The sequence below is a fragment of the Phaseolus vulgaris genome, chromosome 4 (assembly GCF_000499845.2).
Source record: "Phaseolus vulgaris cultivar G19833 chromosome 4, P. vulgaris v2.0, whole genome shotgun sequence".
Taxonomy (NCBI): domain Eukaryota; kingdom Viridiplantae; phylum Streptophyta; class Magnoliopsida; order Fabales; family Fabaceae; genus Phaseolus; species Phaseolus vulgaris.
In genome coordinates, this window is record NC_023756.2 from 39,311,800 (window position 1) to 39,334,778 (window position 22,979).

The 22,979-nt window shown below is 32.6% G+C and overlaps 2 protein-coding genes across 10 annotated transcripts; both read right to left on the reverse strand.

The window, feature by feature from the left end:
- Nucleotides 1-3,244: 3,244 nt before the first annotated feature.
- Nucleotides 3,245-13,471, reverse strand: LOC137837618 (mitotic checkpoint protein BUB3.3). 8 transcript variants are annotated; one of them, XM_068646677.1, is made up of 13 exons: nt 13,032-13,471; nt 12,570-12,688; nt 11,998-12,066; nt 11,022-11,099; nt 9,839-10,019; nt 9,631-9,761; nt 8,900-8,982; nt 8,292-8,543; nt 8,027-8,099; nt 4,596-4,673; nt 4,445-4,526; nt 4,231-4,331; nt 3,245-3,551 (listed from the first exon to the last, which is right to left on the reverse strand). In XM_068646677.1, exons 5-13 carry the CDS (start codon nt 9,947-9,949, stop codon nt 3,473-3,475), a joined length of 990 nt encoding a protein of 329 aa, XP_068502778.1. In that variant the 5' UTR covers nt 9,950-10,019; nt 11,022-11,099; nt 11,998-12,066; nt 12,570-12,688; nt 13,032-13,471; the 3' UTR covers nt 3,245-3,472. The 8 variants fall into 8 exon arrangements, with proteins under 8 accessions (XP_068502778.1, XP_068502776.1, XP_068502772.1 ...); XM_068646675.1 differs by having other exon boundaries at nt 12,555-12,688; XM_068646671.1 differs by having other exon boundaries at nt 8,027-8,123; nt 12,555-12,688.
- Nucleotides 13,472-18,439: 4,968 nt separating this feature from the next.
- Nucleotides 18,440-22,257, reverse strand: LOC137837619 (probable prolyl 4-hydroxylase 12). 2 transcript variants are annotated; one of them, XM_068646680.1, is made up of 7 exons: nt 21,986-22,257; nt 20,674-20,787; nt 20,449-20,506; nt 20,299-20,355; nt 19,492-19,549; nt 19,226-19,398; nt 18,440-19,131 (listed from the first exon to the last, which is right to left on the reverse strand). In XM_068646680.1, the coding sequence occupies exons 1-7, from the start codon at nt 22,051-22,053 to the stop codon at nt 18,778-18,780; spliced, it is 882 nt and encodes a 293-aa protein (XP_068502781.1). In that variant the 5' UTR covers nt 22,054-22,257; the 3' UTR covers nt 18,440-18,777. The 2 variants fall into 2 exon arrangements, with proteins under 2 accessions (XP_068502781.1, XP_068502780.1); XM_068646679.1 differs by having other exon boundaries at nt 20,674-20,790; nt 21,986-22,253.
- Nucleotides 22,258-22,979: the final 722 nt, after the last annotated feature.

The following is a 22,979-nucleotide window of genomic DNA, read 5'->3' on the forward strand; positions in this document are numbered from 1 at the left end:
CTGCATTTTCATAATTCTGTAAATCCCAAAAGTATCCTTTTTAAAATGGATTGAGGATATAGTTGTTGGAGTTTAATGAAATTGTTTGTGGTGTTTTTTGGCTTGGTGGTTCATTAGAGTGGTGGCAGTGAGAAGTGGTTGATGATGGTGGTAGTTTGTTGTGTTTTGTTTGTGGGTTAGTGTTTCATGCTTTTCTTTCTCAATTAATTCTGAATTGTGAAATCTAAAGATCTTTCACGTTACAAAATATGAAATAAAAATTTGGTTTTTATACATTTGAGATTATGTACAAAATTATATTCTAGATTTTACAATTTGCATATAATTTTATGTTTTGGATTGCATATTTTGAAAGACTTTTTTAAATTTGGAAATGTTATGTATTCTACAATTTATAATATAACTTTATGTTTCAAATTGCATTATTCCAATAATTTTTTTAGATTTGTGAATACCTTTCGAATTGTATAATTCAAAATATGTTTACAAAAAACACATAAAAAAATTGTATAATCTGAAAGGTATTTTAAGATCCAGAATTACCTTCTAGATTGTATAATCCACAGTGTGGTTTACTAGATAGTATAATTCAGAAAGTGTTTTTTTTAAATCTAGAATAGAAATTTGGAAATTGTTCTCGTTGGTTGACTCGAACGGCAGTCACTGGCCCGCCTATCTCCGCCTGAGAATCGAAATTCCTTGGTTGAAGAATCTCTCACCTGCAAAGACAAAGGACGCCTTGACGGTTGTGTGCACTCCGACGTTCAAGTCAGTACTGGGACAAAAAAACAATAAGTGTATAAAGCAGTTTCAGTCTTAGAAACCGTGTACCTTGCTAGGGTTCTTAGTCCCCTTTATATAGGTTGAAACTATGGTTTACCTTTGTTCTGTTACCCATGTTTAGGGTTCCTTGGAGAACGTCCATGCGCCGCTATTACACAATCTTAGCATAATTGCACATAGGATAAATAGTATGGAGACAACTGCAACTTGTTGAAGGTCGACCAGAACATCACATCGATCGAGCTTTCTTAGTCTATGAGGACGCGATGCACCCTTCTTCCTGCTGTGACTAACGAAATTACCATCGGGTCATTGTCGTGGGGTATGACATCTTGGTGGTCGGCCTTGGTGAAGACGAGGTCGACATCGGGGGTCTGATCTACCTCCTATATCTCTACTACCATCACTTATCGCGCGTACTTCTTTCGCTGTGAGGCGATGCATCCTCCTCCTGAAAACCCTCCAGAGATCGTGTTGATCTCCCATGAATGGGCACCTCGTGCCCCTGATCTGCCCCGACGGTCCCCGAACATCTTCTAGGGCAATATGAATTTTGGAACTTTGGTGCGTCTGATTTGTTTGGAAAGTGGGTGGCGACTATGGGGTTGGATTGTATGTGGACCATGAGACTGCCCTTCTCGTTCATGACCTTTGAGTCATTGTTGCAAGGATGTGTTTTGCTCCCTTAGGAGGGACATTTCCTTTGCATGACGTCATTGGTTTTCTTCATTGCGTAGTTGATCCGCAACACTTTTTTGACGTAGTTCCTCCATTTGTGCCTAAAAGGCTCAAATCATGGTTGTTTGTCCATCTGTCATGCGGTCAGCGTTGTTTCTTGTTGAGACCATGGTTGCTTATTTTTGTTGTCGAAGATCAAGTTGTTACCTCGACCACACGGTGGAACCAATTGTACCTGTATAGAGGGAGGGGGGGACCCAGGTAACATAATTTGGTGACGTGTTCGTGTCTGTTGGTTGTCTGCTGGGTATCTTTAAACTTCCTTCCTTGCTGTTGAACTCTTACAACCTTGTAGAGGTTTTACTTATAGTGCTAGTTATGGGCTTTCTCCATGATGGGTAACTATCAATTATTAACTGATACATCGTGATCCCTGATTAATAGGGAGGTATGTTGATTAAGGAATATCTGCAACGTCTTACAGTTAATCAGTATTTAACTGATGTTGCGAAGATGTTTCCCACATATTTCGGATATGATTATAGCACATTAAATGTTGTTCTAACTGTGATTACTCTTATTTAATGCGTGACTCGAAGTGTTCTTTCACTCGGTCGATCCTCGTGTCCGAAACAGACTCTTCCAATACCGACCGGTACAACAATCCAATCATTTTCTTATATTTCATGTTGTTTTGCAATTCATCATAGTCACATTTTAAAATTTATTAACTATAAACAATTGTAAACCATGTTGAAAAATGAAAACTGCTATGATTAAAGAAAAATATTTAGAAACCCAATAAAACAAAAAATAACAATATTATGTAGCAAGTCAAATAAGAAAAACAATGTATTTTTATTTATTATCTCTGATAACAATTACCTTAATAAAAGTTTTTAAAAAATAGTGAGATTTATACCTATAAATAAAACGTAACAGAAAAATTCATACAAATCCATTAAAAAAATTAATCTAAATTTAAATAATAAGTTATTTTAATTTTTATAATCATAATTAAATATTACCGTTATCCTCTAATGAAATATTAATAATCTTAGTTAAATGCCTTAAATTTTTCTAACAATTACAAAATACATAATTAAATATTATATTTCTTACCAAAGAAGTTATTAACATATTATACAATAATGAGAAAAACAATAAATACTGCATATCCTTGAAAACAGGTATGACGACGTTGAATTACTGAGAAAGATTTTCAAAATGAAACAAATAATGGTAATTTATAGTCTTATACCTTACATCTTAATTAAGAATTGAGATGTACATATCATGTTTTGTGTGCTTTATTATGATATTACACGACGTACAAAGCATTTTCATATATGATTTATATTCAAAAGTTGAACATGAAAGTGCATTTGTAAAACAGTAATTTATATGTTATATATATGTATAAAATTTAAATATAATTAATTATTGATTTTTTCCCATATGTATTTGGATAATCTATGTATTTGGATAATATGTCATTGAGTGTGATCATTGCCTATATGTTGTAAAAAAGGAAAAGTTCAACTTTCATTCGTACAAGAACATCCTCAATTGTTTCAAAGGTTATTAAATGGTGAAGACAAGTGAAGAAATCATTATTTACAAAACATTAGGACTAATAACAATTTTTTTATTCACTTTAATTGGAGGTAAAATTCATTCTTTAAATTCATTCTTTAATCAATGATGGATCTGGACCTCCACAATTTATTTTGAATGGACAAAATTATCATCCCATCAGAAGTTTGCTGCCAAAAAGTTGATGTAGTCCTAAGTTTTTGCAACTATACATTTATGATATTGAAAATTAAGTAACAAACAAAGTTTCTCACTATGAGTTGTGCTCTTACAACATTTTGTTTCATCCAAAGATGTGTTATTGTTAACGACTAAAAAAATATTCAGATTTTATATATAGGACAAAAATAAAAGAGCTCAGATTTGATAAATAATTGATTGGAAATCTGACTAAGATAATTGATCAACACAATGCTTAAGTTTGCCTTCGAGCAGAAATTGATCCAGTGTCTATGTTGTCCGTTTTATAGATGAATATACGAGGAGAATTTTCTCTGTCAGTAACAAAGAGGCAAATAATCAGATTAATAGAATAAAGGCTTGACTCAAATAATATTTTCATGTTAAGCTTCCATTACGAAGGCCTGAGTTTCTTTCTTGTCTAACTGTGGACGAAGCAATTAAGTCGTTTAATATGCAACATGACTCTAGAGCTATCAAGGCCTTTCTTGGTCTAAGTGTAGTGACATGAAGGGCTGTCGTAATTTAAAAGGATAATGAAATGTACCAAAACCAAATTAATATTTGAAAATCAATAAAATGTATGTACTAAATGGTCATAGCAAGACTAGGTATATAACATTAGTAGCAGAGCAGCAGGAAGAAAAACTTCTTGATTCATAAACGAAATAAATAAATGATAATCATTCTCATATTTTAGGATATCCTACACATATAGATATTTAAACAATCCAAAGCATAAAATGATCCAGGTGATTCAAAACCAAATCTCACTATAATACATCTTAGGCATTTTCTTTCATCCGTTAAAAAAGACTCTTTTTTTCAATAAATTAATAAATTTTGCAGCGAAAAGCCTTGAAGTCCCTTACTACACATTGGCTAATACAATGTGATCAACACTTAATGGTAACATTGGAACAGAACATAGGGTTTCACATTTAATGTAGAAGAAATGTGCTAAGGATCCAGAAAAGATAAAAAAATACTCACATTTCATTTGCTTCTTGGTAAGTATAGCTTGATGCTACAGCCAGAAGCTTTCCCGCGTGGTTGTACGATAATGATGCAATACTATTTGAGAACCTCGGCAACTGATATTGAGAAATGTGGGTAGTAATTAGTAAAGCAAAGAAACGAATGAACATATTACGATTTACAAACACGAAAAGGATTATAAACAATTGTGAACATTAATAGGCAATACCTCAACTAGTCTTCTCTTACTTCCAGCATCCCACATGATAACATAACCTTCATTGTCACCAGTGACAAAAACACCACTTACACTGAACAGAACATGATTAATCAAATTTCGAGTTTTGTAACGCATAATGCAACATAAATAAGGTACATACAGTGGACTGAATGCAATGTCATTCGCTGATACAAGGTAATGTCGATCCTTTGATTTTGGAAAACACCGGAATGTATATCTGCATTTGATAAAGCAAATTGTGAGAAAGTGGTTGTCAACAACAATCTGTAAACTCGTGACATAAAAGATTAGGGTACAAATCAAACAATAAGTAGGTACGCAATTTATATATCTGTTATGAAGGTATTTAATTCTAGAGAAAATTTGCAAATGGTCAATGATAGCTGAAATATATAATATGGAAACAAGTTGCAAATATCAGTTTTATCAGTGGTGCACTAAAGTGTTAGACATTGAACACCACACCTTTCCCCATGACCTCAAAATGCGAATCAAACACCCAAGATTTTGTGTTAATGTGTTCAATGGCCACGAATACTATAAAGGACATACGATTTAACACAAACACAGAGATATGACAAATTTTAAAAATTATAAGACAAGAAAACTATAATATCCTGTTAGTATAAGTTTAGCATACACAAATCTTTAATCAAAAGAGAGAATCAAAGTTATAAAAGGAAAAACATATAAATTGCTATAACTCATACAGTTATTATGACATCGATCACACCAGTCAATCTTTTTCTCACTAGGTTGTGTAGACTACATGGATTAAATGACACCATAATACTTTGAACTAAATCATATCATATATATAAACAAATTATTGGCATCCAAATCCATGAATTTTTTACCTATAGTTTTTCATGGTCTTCCTATATCTGTAGTAACTGTATTAGCCTCCATCTAATCTACTATAGAGACATCTACAGATCTTGTTCACGCATGCCCAAACCATCTAAAGTGAGATTCTATATTTTTCCATAACGGGTGTTACCACAACTTTTTTCTGTAATGCATTCAGTCCTGATTCTATCTCGCTTAGTATGTTCCTTACACAACATTCCCATCTTTGCTACATTGAGTTTATTCTCTTGTTGGCTTTTTACTGTCCCAACATCAAAGGTTTTATAGTTGTACAGTAAAAATGTCCTTTAAGTTAAGCATCAGTGCTATCCCCTCTCCCCCATTTTATTCATTTTAGTTGAGCTCTATGATTTACATCTCTTTATTTGTCTTTGTCCTCTTTGATGAGCACTACATACTTAAATTGTTTGAACTAAGGTATGCCTCCCCAAGTCATAACTAACTCTACACTTGGTAGTTGCACCTCTTGTTAAACTTACATTTCATATATATGTCTTACTCCTAAGAAAAAGTCATGATCTTTCAAAGCTTGCGTCCAAATCTCGAATTTCTCATTTATCCCCTACAACCAAAAGTCCATATTTATATTGTGTAAAAAAATCATGCATAGTAGCAACAGTTCTTAGATTTGCTCGATAAGGACGTTAAAGACAATAAATAAACAAATAAGGATTCAGAATTAACGCTTGGGGCATTCTTGTGGTTATTGGGAAAACTAAAGGCATGGCATACTAATTCCTACCTAAGTTGTTACCTCCTCGTAAACGTCCTTTGGCTACTCAACACGCGAATATATGCAATAGAATTTCCTTTTTTTCTAAGATTCTTCATAAAACATCACTTAACACCTACTCATATACCTTTACCATATGACAAGTGTGTTGTTTCATGGTTGACCTCTCAATCATTAAACCAAATTGATATTCAATAGTCTTTCTTGTCATAATCACTTGTCGATCATTTTGGCCATAATTGGATAGGGATATAAATTTAAAATAATGGTGAAAACAATGTAAAACATAATTACGAGTATTTTAGTGTCTCAAATTACCTTTTCCCATAATTAAACAATTAAAAAAAGTGAAAAAATTGTAAAATATAGCTACGGGCATGTGAAGTGCCTATACAAGTACTATTTTGAAGTGTCTGTGTTTCATCACATGGAAACCATCAACTCCAACCCAAAATCATATCAAACCAATAATTGACAAATAAAAAATGCAGCTGTTAGAAAAAATTAATCATATTTAAATAACTAGTTTCTCATTGTGCAGTAGCTAAGAAGTTAAGGATGGTTTCTACCGGATCAAAATTCCAAACATAGTAAGATTCTATTTACTCTAAACATCTCTTATTCTTCACTTTTTCTTATGATTTTGGCATCAATCTTGGTGGAGTCAATTGAGAACCGTGATTCTCTCAACTTGTTAGCAGAAATTGGATTATGTTTGGATAACTTGCTCTAGGTCCTGGATATTGGTCTAACATAACTACTTGGTTTTGGAAACTATTTTGAAGATGAGTTTCTCAAGTAAGGTAAGTTACTTGTATTTTTAACAGAATGTTAGAATGTAAAGTTAGTTAAACTAAGTTTTGGATTTTGGATTGAAAAATGATTGTATGATATCATGATGGTGTTGGATTGTTGCATTTGATGCTCATATTAATTAAATTGGTCTTAAATACAACTTTAAAAATAGATTTGACTTGTTGAAAAGGTTGGATTTTTGGTGTAAGTTGGAGACTTAGTCTGAAAAATCTTTTAAATTCAATTGGTGCAAGCATAAGCGGATTGAGATGCAAAATTTGGGTATCCCATATTCGCTTAACACTTGAGCTTTTTGGGCTTGAGTGAATGCCTAACCCACTCAACATATATTACCCTACACCCAAGTAGATTAAAATAATTAATTTAAGGGTGTTCCGCTCAATGCTTTCCCCTTGCACTTAAGGGGATTTACATGCAGTGTTTGAAGGTGCTCTCGGCGTCAAATCCGCTTAGCGATTTTCCCTTGCACTTAAGCATGCCCTAAGCGAAATGTCCTTGCGCTAAGTAGATTTGAGCAACATTTTTGGGTACTCCCTCCCCCAAATCCACTTTGCAAAATTTTCCTGCACTAAGCAGATTTCCCCTCAGCTTAAGTCCAGCTTCATAGGCTCAAGCCCTTTTGATAGCATTTGTCATTGTTGCTTAACTAGCTTTTTGTTTCTTTTATATAAATCATGAAATTGAATTAAATCTTTTAAAAATTTATCATTTTGTAAATTGTAAGTGATTACAACTTTCTAATGTCAATATTTTAATCAATTTCATGCAACATATGTGTTTAAAATAAGTAAATTTAACACTTATCAAAATGTAAAGAACATACTAGTTATATACTCAATTGATTTGTGAAGTGATTAAATGGTATGTATGTTATTGTAAGATGAAACTTGTATCTATTAATGTCATACATTTGGGATAAATGTATGAGATGTTGTTTGAAGGTACTTTAAGTATTAGTAGTGTTACGGAAGTTAAGTTATAAACTTAAAACAACTAAACTGAACTGCATCCTTATTATTAGTCTTTCAGAAAGTGAACAAGTCCTTGCTACCACAAGGACAGAGAAAGGTGAAAGACGACAATCAAATATAAGGTATCATTAATTTTAAAAAATGCATATATGAAATGTAAAATTCTCTAAGAGAACTGACTCAATGTCTTCTGAACTGAGTGGATAGGAAATCTGCAGTGATACTCGTCCATCTACAGACCCAACTGCAAACCCTGCATGAGCATCTGATTTATTGCCTACGAACAAGTAGTTAGCAATTTTAAATCTCATATATTAACTAACGGCATCTGGAAAACCAATAATTAAAAATATGATTAAACTTGAAAAATGTTCTTAGTGTATCAAAAAGAAGAGCAGCAATTTTCCTAATTTGACTAAATAAAATAAGACAACATATTTCATACCTTTTGCATTTGGAACTGACCTGACACATCTTATGTGTGTTCCATTGAATGCTTCCTTTGACTGAACTGGTTTGTCAAAGTTACGTAAGTCATAAACATGCACTGATGCTCCAATGGATACAACAAGATTAAACCCAGAGACAGACATGGAGTCAACCACTGCATCCAGACTTCTCAAACACGAAGAAGCCTTTTCCATATGTGTGTCCCATAACAATAACTTCTTGTCAAATCCAGATGTGAGCAACTGACCTGCAATAACCAATACCAAGAATAATATAAATTTTTTTAAAAGACAATACGCATAGTCATAAAAACCTTTTTCTTTTGTTTTCATGTGTGTCAAGCATGCAAGTGTGTGTAATTTGTACATGTTAGATAGTAGTAGTTATCTCTGACACAATCCTTGTTGTATTGTGTTCATATAATTGAAAAACCCAATGGTCACCTCTCAGGGTGGCTAAAAGATTGAATCATAAGGAAGGAAGAGTGAGGATTCTATATTAATAGCTAATACAGCCTTTCAATATCATACAAATAATTAAAAACAGAACCAATCACACATGCTATTAAAAGAAATAAATAGTGGTATCAGTAACTTAACTTACAAGTTTCACTGGAATATTCAATACACGTTGCCATATCATCGTGACCACCCACTGTATCGACAAGTCCAGAATGCAAGTTATACCTATAAAGTTTAGCTCAAGAAGAGTTAAAAAATAACATACTTAAAAATTTGTAGAATTTATCATATATCATATCATGTACAAAACTAATGAAATCCAAAGAATGTTGTTTATTTTTGTTTTCCAATTTATTTTCTGTAAATATATTTTTATTAATAATTAATCATTAATGATTAAAATAATGTCATTGTATCAATATTGTCAATTTCAAAAATCCATTAAGCATTAATAAAAACAACATTTTGGTTACTTAAATGCATAATAAACTATCAATTTGATTCTCAAACTATCACCCTCTCCTGTGTAGTCTTTAAAGTATTAGACACAGTCCCTAAAGTACTGAAAATAATCTTCAAATAGTCCCTTAAAAAAATATTAACATAGGGATTAAATTTGCGAATGCTCATCACATTAGGAATTACTTGTCAAATTTCATCAGTTCGATGACTATTCAAGAAGCAATGATTTCATATGCATAATAAAACATGAAACTAATAATGAATATAATGAATAATTTAAAGACGAAGAAATAACAATGAAGCAACTCAGTTTCTTCTCGAAGTGAGTTTAACTATCTAATAGTGATTAAAATAGAAGAAAACGAAGTGGAATAAGTTAAAGTTTATTTTATGAAGGAAAATTAAGTAGACCTTCGGACTAATCCATCGGTGGCGACGGCAAAAGCAACGACGTCGTTCTGGAAGCAACAGTCGAGAAGAGGAGCTTGCGAAGGAGCTTGGAGTCTGAGGAGCGATGCGTCAACGTCGTAGAGGCGAAGACTCTGCATTGGAATCAGATTCAGCGAATGGAAAAAGGGAGAATGAAAAGGGAAAAAGTTAAGATAAAAAAGAAACTTACAGAATCCCATGAAGATATGAGAAGGTTGTTAGAGTGTGGTGCGAATCGTGTTCGAGAAATTGCATCCTCTATTCCCTTCTCTAACTCCAACTCTAACCAATCGTCCTTCATTACTTTCGCTAGCTTCAAAACTGAACCTCCTCGCTTAGAATTGAATTCTTCCGCTCACAAATGCTTTGCCCTATTAACATATATTTTGTTCAAATTGCAAATTTACTTTTAACTTTTTATTTTTGAGCTTTAAATGAAGAAAATTTATCATACACAATTTTTCTCTTACTTTCACTTTAAACTCTTTAATAATAAAAATATTATATTTAACTAATAAAAATAAACAAAATTTTGAAATAAAATAATTGATTATAAAAGGAAAGTAGAAAAGAATGATGGTACTAAAGTATAAAGTAGTACCATCATCTTTAATTAAATGAAGAACGAAAGAAAGATTACGTTAAAAGTTTACACGGACACGGAGTATGTTTTAGATAATTAAGAAAGCATATTAGTTTTCCTCTAATTTTTTAGAGGAAATTTAATAAAAAAATATTTAGGAGAGTTTTCCATTATTTTTGCTATGACTTTATTATAAAACTATATTTTTATAATATAACTTTAAAAGATAATAATAATAATAATAAATATCTTTAATAAAATAATAAAACCAATTAATTTTTATAAGAACTTGCTGGAAAAAAATACACATCTTTGGATGTTCCAATATTTGGGCCTTATCTTATTTTAGTCCATGTACTTGAAAATGAAAGTCCACTAGATGATGGCAGTAAAATGGAAAGAGATTAAGTTGTTAGAATGACATCAATTTAAATTATATATGAAACCAAAGTACTAACAAAATTATCTCTCACTTTGTGCTTGTTTTGCACATAACACACCTATTTGTTAGAGTCAAAAGTCTCTTATAGAGATGATCTCCTGTACAGAAACTACAAACAAATTCATAATATCTAATTATAAAGTGGTGATTTTATTAAATAAAAATATAAAGTTATTTAAAAAATTTAGTTCATAGGAATTTTTTCTAATTACTTTAACTCCTCTAGCCCAATGTGCAACAAGCCCAACTAAAATTCAGTCACGGAAAAAAAGAGCCAACACAGGGAGCATCAGTAAAAAAAATTCATGCATTTGTGTAGATCAATTTAAATTGTCAAAGATTACCCACTTGGTTTAGTGGTTGCTGCTCAAGATTTTGTAGAAGCTCAAAGTTATTAAGACTCAAACCGAGAAGAGTAGATCCTAGCTGCACAATTCACAAACCATGTATACTTGTAATAAGAACATGATAATTTAGCTTTCAAAACAAATTATTAGCTATTCTAAAATATTTATATTGAATATAAACAAAAACAAAAGAAGAAGTAAAGAATAGGTAGAGATAAAGGTGAAGCGCAAGAAAAATAAGCTAGGAAGTAGTATATATACAACATAACATGGATGGTAATTAACTTACAATATTTCTAATGGAGGGTTCCTGAGTCCAGTTCAGTGCATTTGTATTACTAACACATGCCTTTTTCTGAATTTCTAGCAAGTTTTTCAATGCAATTTTGTCCTCCGTTTATACAGACTTTATGGCAGTCACAGCTAATGAGATGGTGTGATATCATATATGCAAATATATCTTCCCTTTCTTCTTTATGATACATCTATACGTACAAAGTAGGCGGTCCAGATTTACATGCATGCTTAAACAAGTGGTTTAACTACTATTATAATTACTTAATACTTCTTAGGTGATAACATTTATTAATCTGTGTAGCTTTTGAATTGAACCTAAGGAAAGAATTTTAAAATGCAAAATCAAAATCTCTAAGGTGATCAACTTGCATGAAAATACTAACTCTTGCTGAGCTAATTTACTTTAATAAAAATGTTGAAAATACTAACCGTTGCAAAAATTTAATATGCAACAACACTCCCTTCATAATCTTTGAGTCACTTGGTTTTACTTAGGAATAACACCAAAAAGTGGTCAACAGTAGTATAAGTCTAAATAGCATGAATTTTTACAACATTTTTTTAAAGAGAGTTTGTGTGTCCAATAAATATATAGGTATAATTTCTCCTGCTTAGGGATACTTTCCAACACATGTAACTGGAAAATTCCATGGGATATCCATGCTTAAATAAAATAATACCTTGATCAAATCATGAAGTAGAGAAATAGCTCTTGCATTCTCCTAGTTCATCCAAAGTTACTACAGCTCCTGAAAATCATTTAAAATATATTTAGAAAGACAAAAATCAGAAGAACAAAACTAATATCCAAAACTTATTTTAAGAGTAGTTAGGATCTCTTGGTTTTTTTTATTAGCTAATTAAATTAAATTAAAGGGGATACTTAAGGTGTCCCAACCCTTTAACAAAAACTGCGTAAGCAACAAAGATGTTCTAATCATCTATGCCTCTATTACAACCCTAAACTAGTGCTTATAACAGAGAAATGCATTAGCAGCTAAGAATCCCTTTAATGCATCATCAGTGCATAAACAAGACAACACTATACTCCACACATTATGCATCACCCTAAAAATTCATAAAGCACAACACTTCAATTACATAGGACAGAACCAGTGGTGACACTAACAAGTCAGAGGAGCATTATCCAAACTTCACAACATGACCATGATTAGGTGGGCCTCTGAAAAACTCCCACTAGAGAATGATGTGATTGAAGGATATGTAACTATAATACCATAAAGCATGCCACCTTCCATCAGAATTCCACCGCAATACCAATTGACTTAGCCATGATACTTCCTCGTGCATAAAGATATGTGCCTGTTTTATGTGTGGTAGGAATTGATTTCTAGACAACACCTGCATCAGCTGCATAGACGAATACAGCAGAAAATATAACAGCTTAGGGCTCCTTGGTGCAAAACAGAGTCCATGTATGACATCACAAAAACGCAGGGTAATAACCAGCCATCAAAGGAAAGGATGAGCAAAAAAACATATTTCATATCTAGATAGAGTGAACAGCCGCATGTCCTAGGGCAAGGTCAAATAATGTTGCTACAAATTCCTCGAGCCTACTCTACCATATATCACAAAGTATATCATAAATGATTTTGTGGTTTTTTCATAATGTTCAAAAGGGGATAGTATGGTAAAACTGAAATGGAGAAAGAAAAACTCAAAACTTTTTATTCCAATCAAATAATCTTACCTCTGACGGTAGGGTTTGACTCGCCAATGGATGCACTATTCTTTGCCACTTCACTACTTCGATTTTTCAGAGTTAGGGTTTCGCGTTTCGTTTTGGTTTTGGTTTCTCTTTGCGTCTTCTGTGGAGTACGCGGAGGTGGTGCGTCTTCTCTGAACGAGTGCGGCGGTGGTGGCAATCGAGCGGAGTGGTCGGGCGGTGTCGGCGGTTAGGTCGCAGGGCGGTGTCGGCGGTTAGGTCGCAGGGCGGTGTCGGCGGTTAGGTCGCAGGGTGGTGGCGGTTCGTAAGTTCGTGCGTTTGTGCGACGATTGCGGTGGTCGCGAGTTGTAGGTCGACGGTGGGGTCGGAATTGTTACGTGGTCTGATTTAGGAAATTAGGGTTCCATTGTTACGTGGTCTGATTTAGGAAATTAGGGTTATATTTTTATTTTATTGGGCTGCACAAGATGGGTTTCAAATTGGATTTCTTTTTATTTAGTTGAGGTTCAGATTTTTTTTGTTTGAAATGCTCTTTTTTTTTCTTTTCAGAAATTGAATTTTGAGCAGTGTAATTTTTAAGAAATATTTGGGAGTGAATCAAATTCAACTCAATTCAAGTACATTTTCTATTTTTATTAAAAGTAAAATTATTTTACAAAATAAATCGGATATTTGATGAAAGCATGAGAAAGGTATTAATAGAAATGATAAAAAGGTAAATGTAATTATGGTTCAAAAAGTGTGAGTGAAGGAATAATTAGATTCAAGCATCATCTAGAATTTGGGAGAACTCTCAACCTCCTTGTGATGGACAAAGTATTTACTTAAATGGATGAATAAGGTTCAGTTTATTTCCGAACAACGAAAAAAAAATGTACTATTCACAAGAAAAAAAACTGTAAATATTTATAGTCTCATCACCTATAATTTAGTCTTAAGATTATGATTTTTTTAGTTTAATGTTTCTATTTAGCGGAACAGCTATTTTGGTGGTATCTAGATGTTTTGGTTATGTAAATTTTAAGATATAACCATTGTAAAAAATAATGTTAATATTAGTTCACAACAAATAAGATTTTGTATATATTTTAATGTGAGAAATAGTCTTTAATGTGAATATTTTTATTAAGGCTTTTGGTCACCTTCTACTAAATCTCGAAAAGCATCTAAGATTATAAAATTTAGTAACTTTGACTTTCACATTAGTCTTTTATATTGATTATTTCAATTAATACACATGACATGAAAGGAAGGGTATTAAGTCACCTAGAACACAACAATTTGAGATAGAGAAATAGAGTAAGTCATTCTTGTTCTTTCAGAAAACAACAACTATAAGTTCCTTTAAATTTGTTCACTATTTGCTGAAATTTTGATAACTGGTTTGAAACACTTGATTTTTATTTTGAACAGTTGGATTGTTGATACGAGATATCAGTAGGAAGATATTTAATTCATATAATATCTATGTATTTGGGATATTTTATTGTTAAGAAGTGGGCTTTAAGCCTAACTCAACCCCATAAAACCGGCTCATGGGGTGAGGTTTGCACCCATTTATATATTATGAAATGTCCTTATCTCTAGTCGATGTGGGATTTCCAACACACCCCCTCACGCCGAGGCTACCAACTCGTGCGTGGAGATATATGTTATGGGTGGTCCGGTAACGGCCCGATAGCGGGTGGACTGATAAACCCAACAAATACTCGCTAGGACAGGCTCGAAATGGCTCTGATACCATGTTAAGAAGTGGGCTTTAAGCCTAACTCAACCCCATAAAACCGGCTCATGGGGTGAGGTTTGCACCCATTTATATATTATGAAATGTCCTTATCTCTAGTCGATGTGGGATTTCCAACACACCCCCCTCACGCCGAGGCTACCAACTCGTGCGTGGAGATATATGTTATGGGTGGTCCGGTAACGGCCCGATAGCGGGTGGACTGATAAGTGTGAGGTTCTTTGGTGGCTGTGATGTTAGCAAGATATGCACTATGTGTAGAAGAAAATCGTGAATTAGAAAGAAAATGATGCATAGGATACCTGGTTCCATTCTGTCGGTCTTGGGCAGTGGTCGAATGATTGGCTTGGGATCCCGTTACGTAGTCTTGAAGCCAGGAAGGTTGGGTTGATGTGCGACTGGATCGTCGAACAGGAAGGTCGGTTGGAGAAGGTTTGGTAATGGGTGCTAAACTTCTTGGCATGGGAGAAGAAGGTTGGTCTACTGGAGGTTCAGGTGTATTATGACGAGTAGGAGAAGAAGGTTGGTTTGATGGAGGTTCAGGTGCATTGTGACGAGTAGGAGAAGAGGGTTGGTTTGATGGAGGTTCAGGTGTATTGTGACGAGTAGGAGAAAAGGTTGGTTTGATGGAGGTTCAGGTGCATTGTGATGAGTAAGAGAAGAAGGTTGATCGAGTGAATGTTGGACAGGAGTGGGTAAGTCAATGTCAATAGTGGGCAAAATACCTTGTAATGGAGGTGAGGATTGTGTCTGTGACTGTTGGCAGAATGGGAAAACACTTTCATGGAAGATGACATCCCGACTTGTAAAAAAAATGTCTGCATCTATATCAAATAATTTGTATGCTTTTTGACTGTGAGGATAACCAATGAAGATGCATTGTCGGGCACGCGGATCAAATTTTTGCTTAGGTGAAACAACAGTTGCGTAACAAAGGCAACCAAAAGTTTTTAGGTGAGAAAGTGAAGGTGGTTGATTATATAGTAGCTCAAAAGGTGATTTATTTTTTAGTAAAGGTGATGGCAAGCGATTAATGATATATGTGGCGGTTAAAACGCATTCTCCCCAAAATTCTAATGGTAAATTGGACTGAAATAGGAGGGCTCGTGCTGTGTTTAAAACATGTCTATGTTTGCGTTCTACTACCCCATTTTGTTGAGGAGTGTAAACGCAAGTGCGTTGACATTCAATACCTTTTTTGAGAAAAAAATCATACATTGAAATAAATTCCAGTCCGTTGTCAACGCGGATGGTTTTAATAGATGCCTGAAATTGATTTTGTGCAAATGTAATGAATGACTCTAAGAGATGTTGGGTTTCAGATTTGTGATTCATAAGAAATAACCAAGTACATCTAGTATAGTCATCGACTATAGTGAGAAAAAAACGTTTTCCAAAATGAGTTGGGGTTTTATGAGGACCCCAAATGTCACAATGCAATAGATTAAATGGAGAATGAGATTTTATTGTGCTTAAAGGAAATGGTAGCCTTGTCTGTTTAGCTTTGGGACAAATACTACAATGATTATGAATGGGAATGAGATTTTTACTGATAGGGATAGGTAGTAGGGAAGATACAAGTTGTAGACACGCTGGAGAAGGATGTCCAAGGCGCTTATGCCATAAATCAGGATCGGTCGATATTTGAGATGCGTGGGCTTGGTTTGGAAGAGGGGACATGTAGTATAAGCCTGCGTGTTGTTTACCCGAGCCAATCATCCTCCCCGTAGCCAAGTCCTGTAAAACGCAACCATGTGGAGTAAAAACGACACAACAATTTAGTGAACTGGTTATCTTACTAATGGACATGAGATTTAAATTAAAAGAAGGAACACAAAGAACATCTTTGAGAGTGATTTTGTCATTGAATTTAATTGTGCCTGTAGATGAGATGGGCGCAGTTGAGCCTGTGGGTAGATTAACATTTGAAATAAATGATGATGAAGTGTGTGTGAAAAATTGTGAATCAGATGCAATGTGATGGGTTGCTCCGCTATCCAAAATCCATGGTTTCGTAAAAGCAGAATTAGAAGAGGAGTTATGGGCAAGCAGACCTGCAGAGCTAACAAACGTGTCACTTTTACCGTTATTGTTGAGCGAGTAAATAGCCCTTGCCAATTGTTGAATTTGTTCGGCACTGAAGTGTTGTACGAGGTTTCTATCGGACTCGTTACTGATGCCTTCTTTGCCAGACATGATTTTTTATTTAGGGGATAAAAATGGAGAGGCTGTCAGGGCACCAAGATCGGTGCTCTGATACCATATAAGAAAATGATAAAAAATGGTAAGAAGAAAAGATGTTTCTTATTCTCTTATGTGTATATTACATCAGGTCATGTATAGGAAATATATAGGGAGTTTCTCTCTCCCAAATTACAATCTAATTAGGTAGGATACTAATCATGAGATTCTATAATTATTAAATTAATTGCATATAATTGGGTACAATATCGTCAAATATTGCATACAATAATTGCATATAATTTTATAATTATTATTTCCTTAATATTTATCTTTGGTATTCTCTATTTGTGAGTTTTATTGTTTTGTGTACTTGATTCAGACTTTTTTTTAACCTTTTGTTGATAATAGTAGAACTGTTTTTGTGATTTTACCCTTGAGGTTTTTATATTAAAATATTAACATCTTTGTTTATGATTTATTATTATTATTGTTAATGTTATTTTCGAAGCATTAACTATTAAAGTGTGTTATGTATTGTTATTATGTTGTTGTTTTTATCAATTTCATTAGTGAGCAATTAAGCTTATCACCATGGTGAGAGACAAATCTTAATATAGAATACTAATTTTTTACTCTTAAAGAACTGATTAGAAGACAAAATACATATTCTTTTAGTATAAAAAACTATATAACAAATTTATTTGTACTCCACAAATCCTAATAATTATGATTAATCTTTAATAATTATTATTCTTATTTGGACTAAAATTATCTCTTCATACTTTTGAACTGTGATAATTATGATTTTATGAACTCCAAACAATTTCTTAAAGAGTTTGTTATAGGGAATTTATTTATACTCATAAATTGTTTTTCATAATTTTAAATCATAATTATTATTATTATTTTAATAATATGAATATTTTTAATGTTAGTTTCTTAATCAATTATTTAACTTGAATAAACTAAATCTTGAAAAATTTTATTATTAAATAAATTTTAGGTGGCGCACAATTTATATTTATATTATATATATATATGAGTTTTTAAAGAATTTTTGCAATTATTTATTATTGGAACAAAACTAAGTATTTTTTAATTAAAATTAATATGAGACTGGGAGGATTAAAAAAGTATTAAGGACCACAAAAAACAATTAAAAAAATTCTTGTAAGGAATATTTTATTGGAGATTTCTTATTCTGATTAAAATTATCTCTTCTAATTATAGTTTGTGTTGGTTAGTGAATTTTTTTTAGGAATATTTATATAAATGTTATAAAAATAGAATAACATTGTTATATCTCTACTATAAAGGAGTGTCTTATCGTTGCACATTTCTCAGATATTAAGTGTATATATATGGGGGAAGAACAAAAAAAAAGGTAAACATTGAAGATTAAGATTTTTTAAATAAGATTAAGAACAAAAGTTACAATGAATAGCTTTCATGTCACCGATTGTAATTTGGATTGTATCACTTAATGTAAGAATACAAAGCAAAGTATTAGGAGATAATCATACATTACCAAATCATTAAACAGTAATAACTTATTCTTATAGAGTATATTTTTTTTATCAATATACGTCAACACTCAATCATCACTAAGGATATTTAAAAAAAAAATACATCGAAATTGAAATCTAAACCCTGTCAAGTCCCAATTTCCTATACACTGTTTTGAGCACCTTTTGATGCGCAACTCAAGAACAAGACAAAATTTTCAAGAAAAAAAGGTGATAATTCCACATGTATTTCTCTATCTACAGAGATAATAGGAAGGGGTAAAGAACATAATGGTGAATATTTATACGAACAGAAAGTGTAAAAATCAACTTGTGATCAGCATGCATTACAACTTTTCCTACACGTACCATAATAATCAGGAGATCCAATCATGAACACAGGGTTTCTTTGACATTCTCCCTTGGCTGCCCAAGCAGGACAACTGTCATCTTGATCAGTGCATTCATCATCATCTAATATGGCTGAGACCTTGCCTCTGCTAATTGGTTTCGCATAGAAGTATTTGATTGCAGACCACATGTCCCCTTCAAGCACAGGGCATCTAGAATGAAAGCTACTCTTGTCTGGAGAAGCACTTGGGTGAAGAGAGAAAAACAGAATTGCATTCCCTTTTACTGGCTGGAGAGTCTTATTACTGTTACTGCAACTTGACCAGCTGCTACTCCTTGGCTGAGAATAATTTGACATGATTAGATGGTGAAGACAGATTCAGAAAGAGGTAAAAAGTGAACAGCACATAGAAGAAAAACTCAAATGGCCTTACCACTGATTCAGGAAAGAGAATTTGACCCCCTTGAGTAGAGTCTGAGAGATATAAAACAACTGTTGCCATTAAAGGTCCACTCAATTCCAGATTGGTTTTGTTTGTAAAATAATATAACGTTTGATCATTCTCCTCCGACCCATATTGCATGACCTGCAAAGGCTTGCTGTTCTCTGGTGGAAAAGATTATCAACAAGCAAGACACTAATATATTAGTCTAGATGTAATAATCTGACAATAATGGCCTGAACTGACCAAATAGCTACCTTTAGGAAGGAAAGTCCAAATTGAAAGTCTTTCTTCAATCCTTGCAAGTATATCATCCTAACACAATTTAAAACATCATCATAAGTCATGACGATGTCCAGAACACCATGTCAATATAGTAATAAACTGTTCAGGTCAAGCAACAAGCTTTAAACGAATGCATTGGCTGATATCCTTATTATGGAAAAAATAAAATTAAATGGTTTCAAGCTTTCTAGTTCAGTATAGGTGATATGAAAAAGATCACAATTCTTTTATAACAGTAAGGATACTTTTATGAACTTCTAAACTAACAGTTACAAACAGCAGAACAGTGAGCTAGAACCTTGAAGTATATAGGAATAGATGCAGTGTATAAGACACGTTTGGTTTTTTCCCCAATTTCAGAATAAACTGTTGCTGAGAGTACAGGATTTTATCCAGAACTGATATTATCTTTTGAGAAAAAGGTAAAATCGACATTATTGTGGAAAAACCATAATTCAATACGTGTTTGATTGATTGAGTTTTGAAGGTTAAAAATTAATAGAGGAAAATGTGCAAGAACAAAGTAATGCGATAGCATATCAGACTTGGACCACTTGGTAAAAAAGCTTTTGGATTCAATTAAATCAAACTAATTTAGAAAAGAAACAAACAAAAAAGGGAAAGGCTTGTATGGTGTGAGGCATAGCAGTAGTAACAATAGTTAGAAACAGAATTGGGTCTTAAACCAAAAAAGTTCAAATATAAATCAACTAAGAACAGAACCTAATTTTGCTAAATGCTAGTTTGTACTACTAGGTCCGGAAAAAGTTCAAACTCACTTCCATCTCCAGGGAAGTTCCACCATTCCCTGAGGATTTTTCTTTCTCAGCATATGCCTGAGAAAAAAAAAACACAGTTGGTTAAAATTAAAATTATCCCAAGTACAAGAAACCCATACAAAAACCATTTCAAACAGAAACATATCTTACCAAAGAAATAAGGTATTCACACTCTTTGTCAGACAAAAAACCTTTGTACAGAAAAACCCTACAGCAAGAGGGGCAACAATACATCAGAGTTCGAAAAATTGAAAGAAATAAAAAAAGGCTGGTAAATAAGCAAACAAATAAAAAATATATAATAGAAAATTTGCATAGCTTCAGCAGTAATACAATCACTAATGATACAAGGGAAAGTTCTAGAAAGTACCTGACCTTGGTTGCCAAGAGATTTGGACAACACGTGATGGGTTGATACTGTTGGAATAATGAACTGGGCGCTCTAACATCTGTAATGCAATTTTCTCCTTGTTCCTTAATTCCTTCCTACTGCTGATGCAAATTAACAATTTGAACAACATAAAACATTCTGATTAGTAACTAGTAAATAGTAAAATACAACATCAGTCATGAATAATCGGAATTAAATCCTTCCCCTGGTTATCTAGTTTTCAAAAACAAGATCTATTACGGGAAAACTAATGGGAAGAAAAACATAAAGGCCAGTTATTTGAGAAAATGTCTACTTTCATTTTGAATTTTTACACACAACTACAAAAATTTTACTTTATTTTGACTTTGATTCTGATATAAACTTTTTCTGGATGAACCTAAGGTATGTCCTGATCAGGAGCTAGAGACTAACCACTCTAGATAATGAGTAAGAGGAGATCATTTCTCTGAAAGATGTATTTTCCGCAAACACCTGGAAATAGAATTTTTGATAGCATACTTTAAGGGCTATGACTATTCTTCAACCATACATCACCATGTTGGCTGATTTAAACTATTTGTAAAGTTAAACTCTTAAAAATAGGTGGGGGAAAAGGCCACACTTAATTATTCACACAAAAAAAGAAATGGAAATGAAAGTTTCTCGAACTAGTCAGCCTTGCAGTAACTTCACAAACCTTTGGCATAATTTGCATTGCTAATTAGCCCCCCAAATAATGTTACTACCTATTATTAATATTAGACAAATTACAGCCATATGAGATTTAATTGAATTTCACTCTAATTAACTTTTCTTAATTTCTATATCAATAAAAAAATTGAATAGCCTTTTTACCAACCCAGATCTCCGATTTCTTATTCTCGTTATTGGAGATCCCACATTAACCCATTGCCTTACAAACCAATCTTGTAAGATGGGTTAAGTCTAAATCCAAATTCTAAATTTATATAAGAGTTCATCTTAACTATTATTATTGTGGAACCACATTTGAACTATTATCATAGCCACTCCAATGTCTAGTACCATAAGAATTCTGATTAAACTTTAACAGGACTAAATTGTAGAAAATAGAAAAAACGGTTATATGTTGTCTTGTTTTGGAGATTTCTCATGATAAATGTTATAATCAAATAAAAGCATGTAAATGATACTTTAGAAGCCATATTTTATAGGAATGAATGAGTAACAAATCCAAAAAGTAAAAATTGTCCTTGAACTTTAAAAGTACTTAGTTGTAACAAAATTACAGCAAAAACAATGAAAAGAAAGAGACGGGGGTATTCAGCTATTTACCTGTTTGAAAGAGAAGTGCCAATTACGAAGAACACGAGCAGGGCGAGAAGAAGGGAGACAGAAGCCATTGGGATTGGTGAATAGGAAGAAGCTTTGAGAATCGGAATCGGAAATGAAAGCAAGAAAAGTGCTTATGCAAACGCGATTTCTGTGTGCATCGATAACGCGGAATTGGAAATTTCCAATTGGCAGCGATGAGATATGATGCCGTTCATCGTGATTTTGCTTCTCTTCGCAGTTTCCTTTTCTTTTCTGTTATTCTTCACCTAATTTCACACTTCCATTACTCTCTTTTATTTATTACTGTCTGCATTCTCATTCATAAAAAAAATTAATTACTTTTTACTTCATTTAATATTTTCGTGATATAAATATAAATAATTTTTCAATACAACAACATTATTATTATAATTTTTTATGAGAAAAACATTTAAATGCTCCAACCATTTACCAAGGATCCAAGTGGTATTACATATATGTGTATTAAGTTCTTTAAAAATATTTAAAAAATAAATAAATCATATAAAGAAATAAACCTTTTGTAAAAGTTTGATTAGAAGAGTTTTTCTATAAATTATTTTAGAAAAAAAATTGACGTTTAATTCTTTATAAATTAAAATTAATTTATGTTCAAATTAATAAATATTTAAGAATTTCTATAAGATAATTCATAGATAATTTAATTTCAATTTACGAAAAAACTCCCTTTTATTTGTTTTTTCTCCTCTAAGAAAAAAATCCTGAAAACATACTTATTCATTCTTGTATATAGTTGTAAATAATAATTTTATTAAATATTATGCTAAAAGTTTTAAGGAGTTGTTGATATTGTAAAATACAATATATGTTTATTAAACTCCTTAAGATTTGAGTGGATTATTAAACTAGAATAAGTATTAATTCGCATCTTAATAATTTAACCATGATGTTCTCTAAGTGTTATTTTCTTTACTAACTAATATCAAAATAGAAATAGTTAAATGCATATTATCTT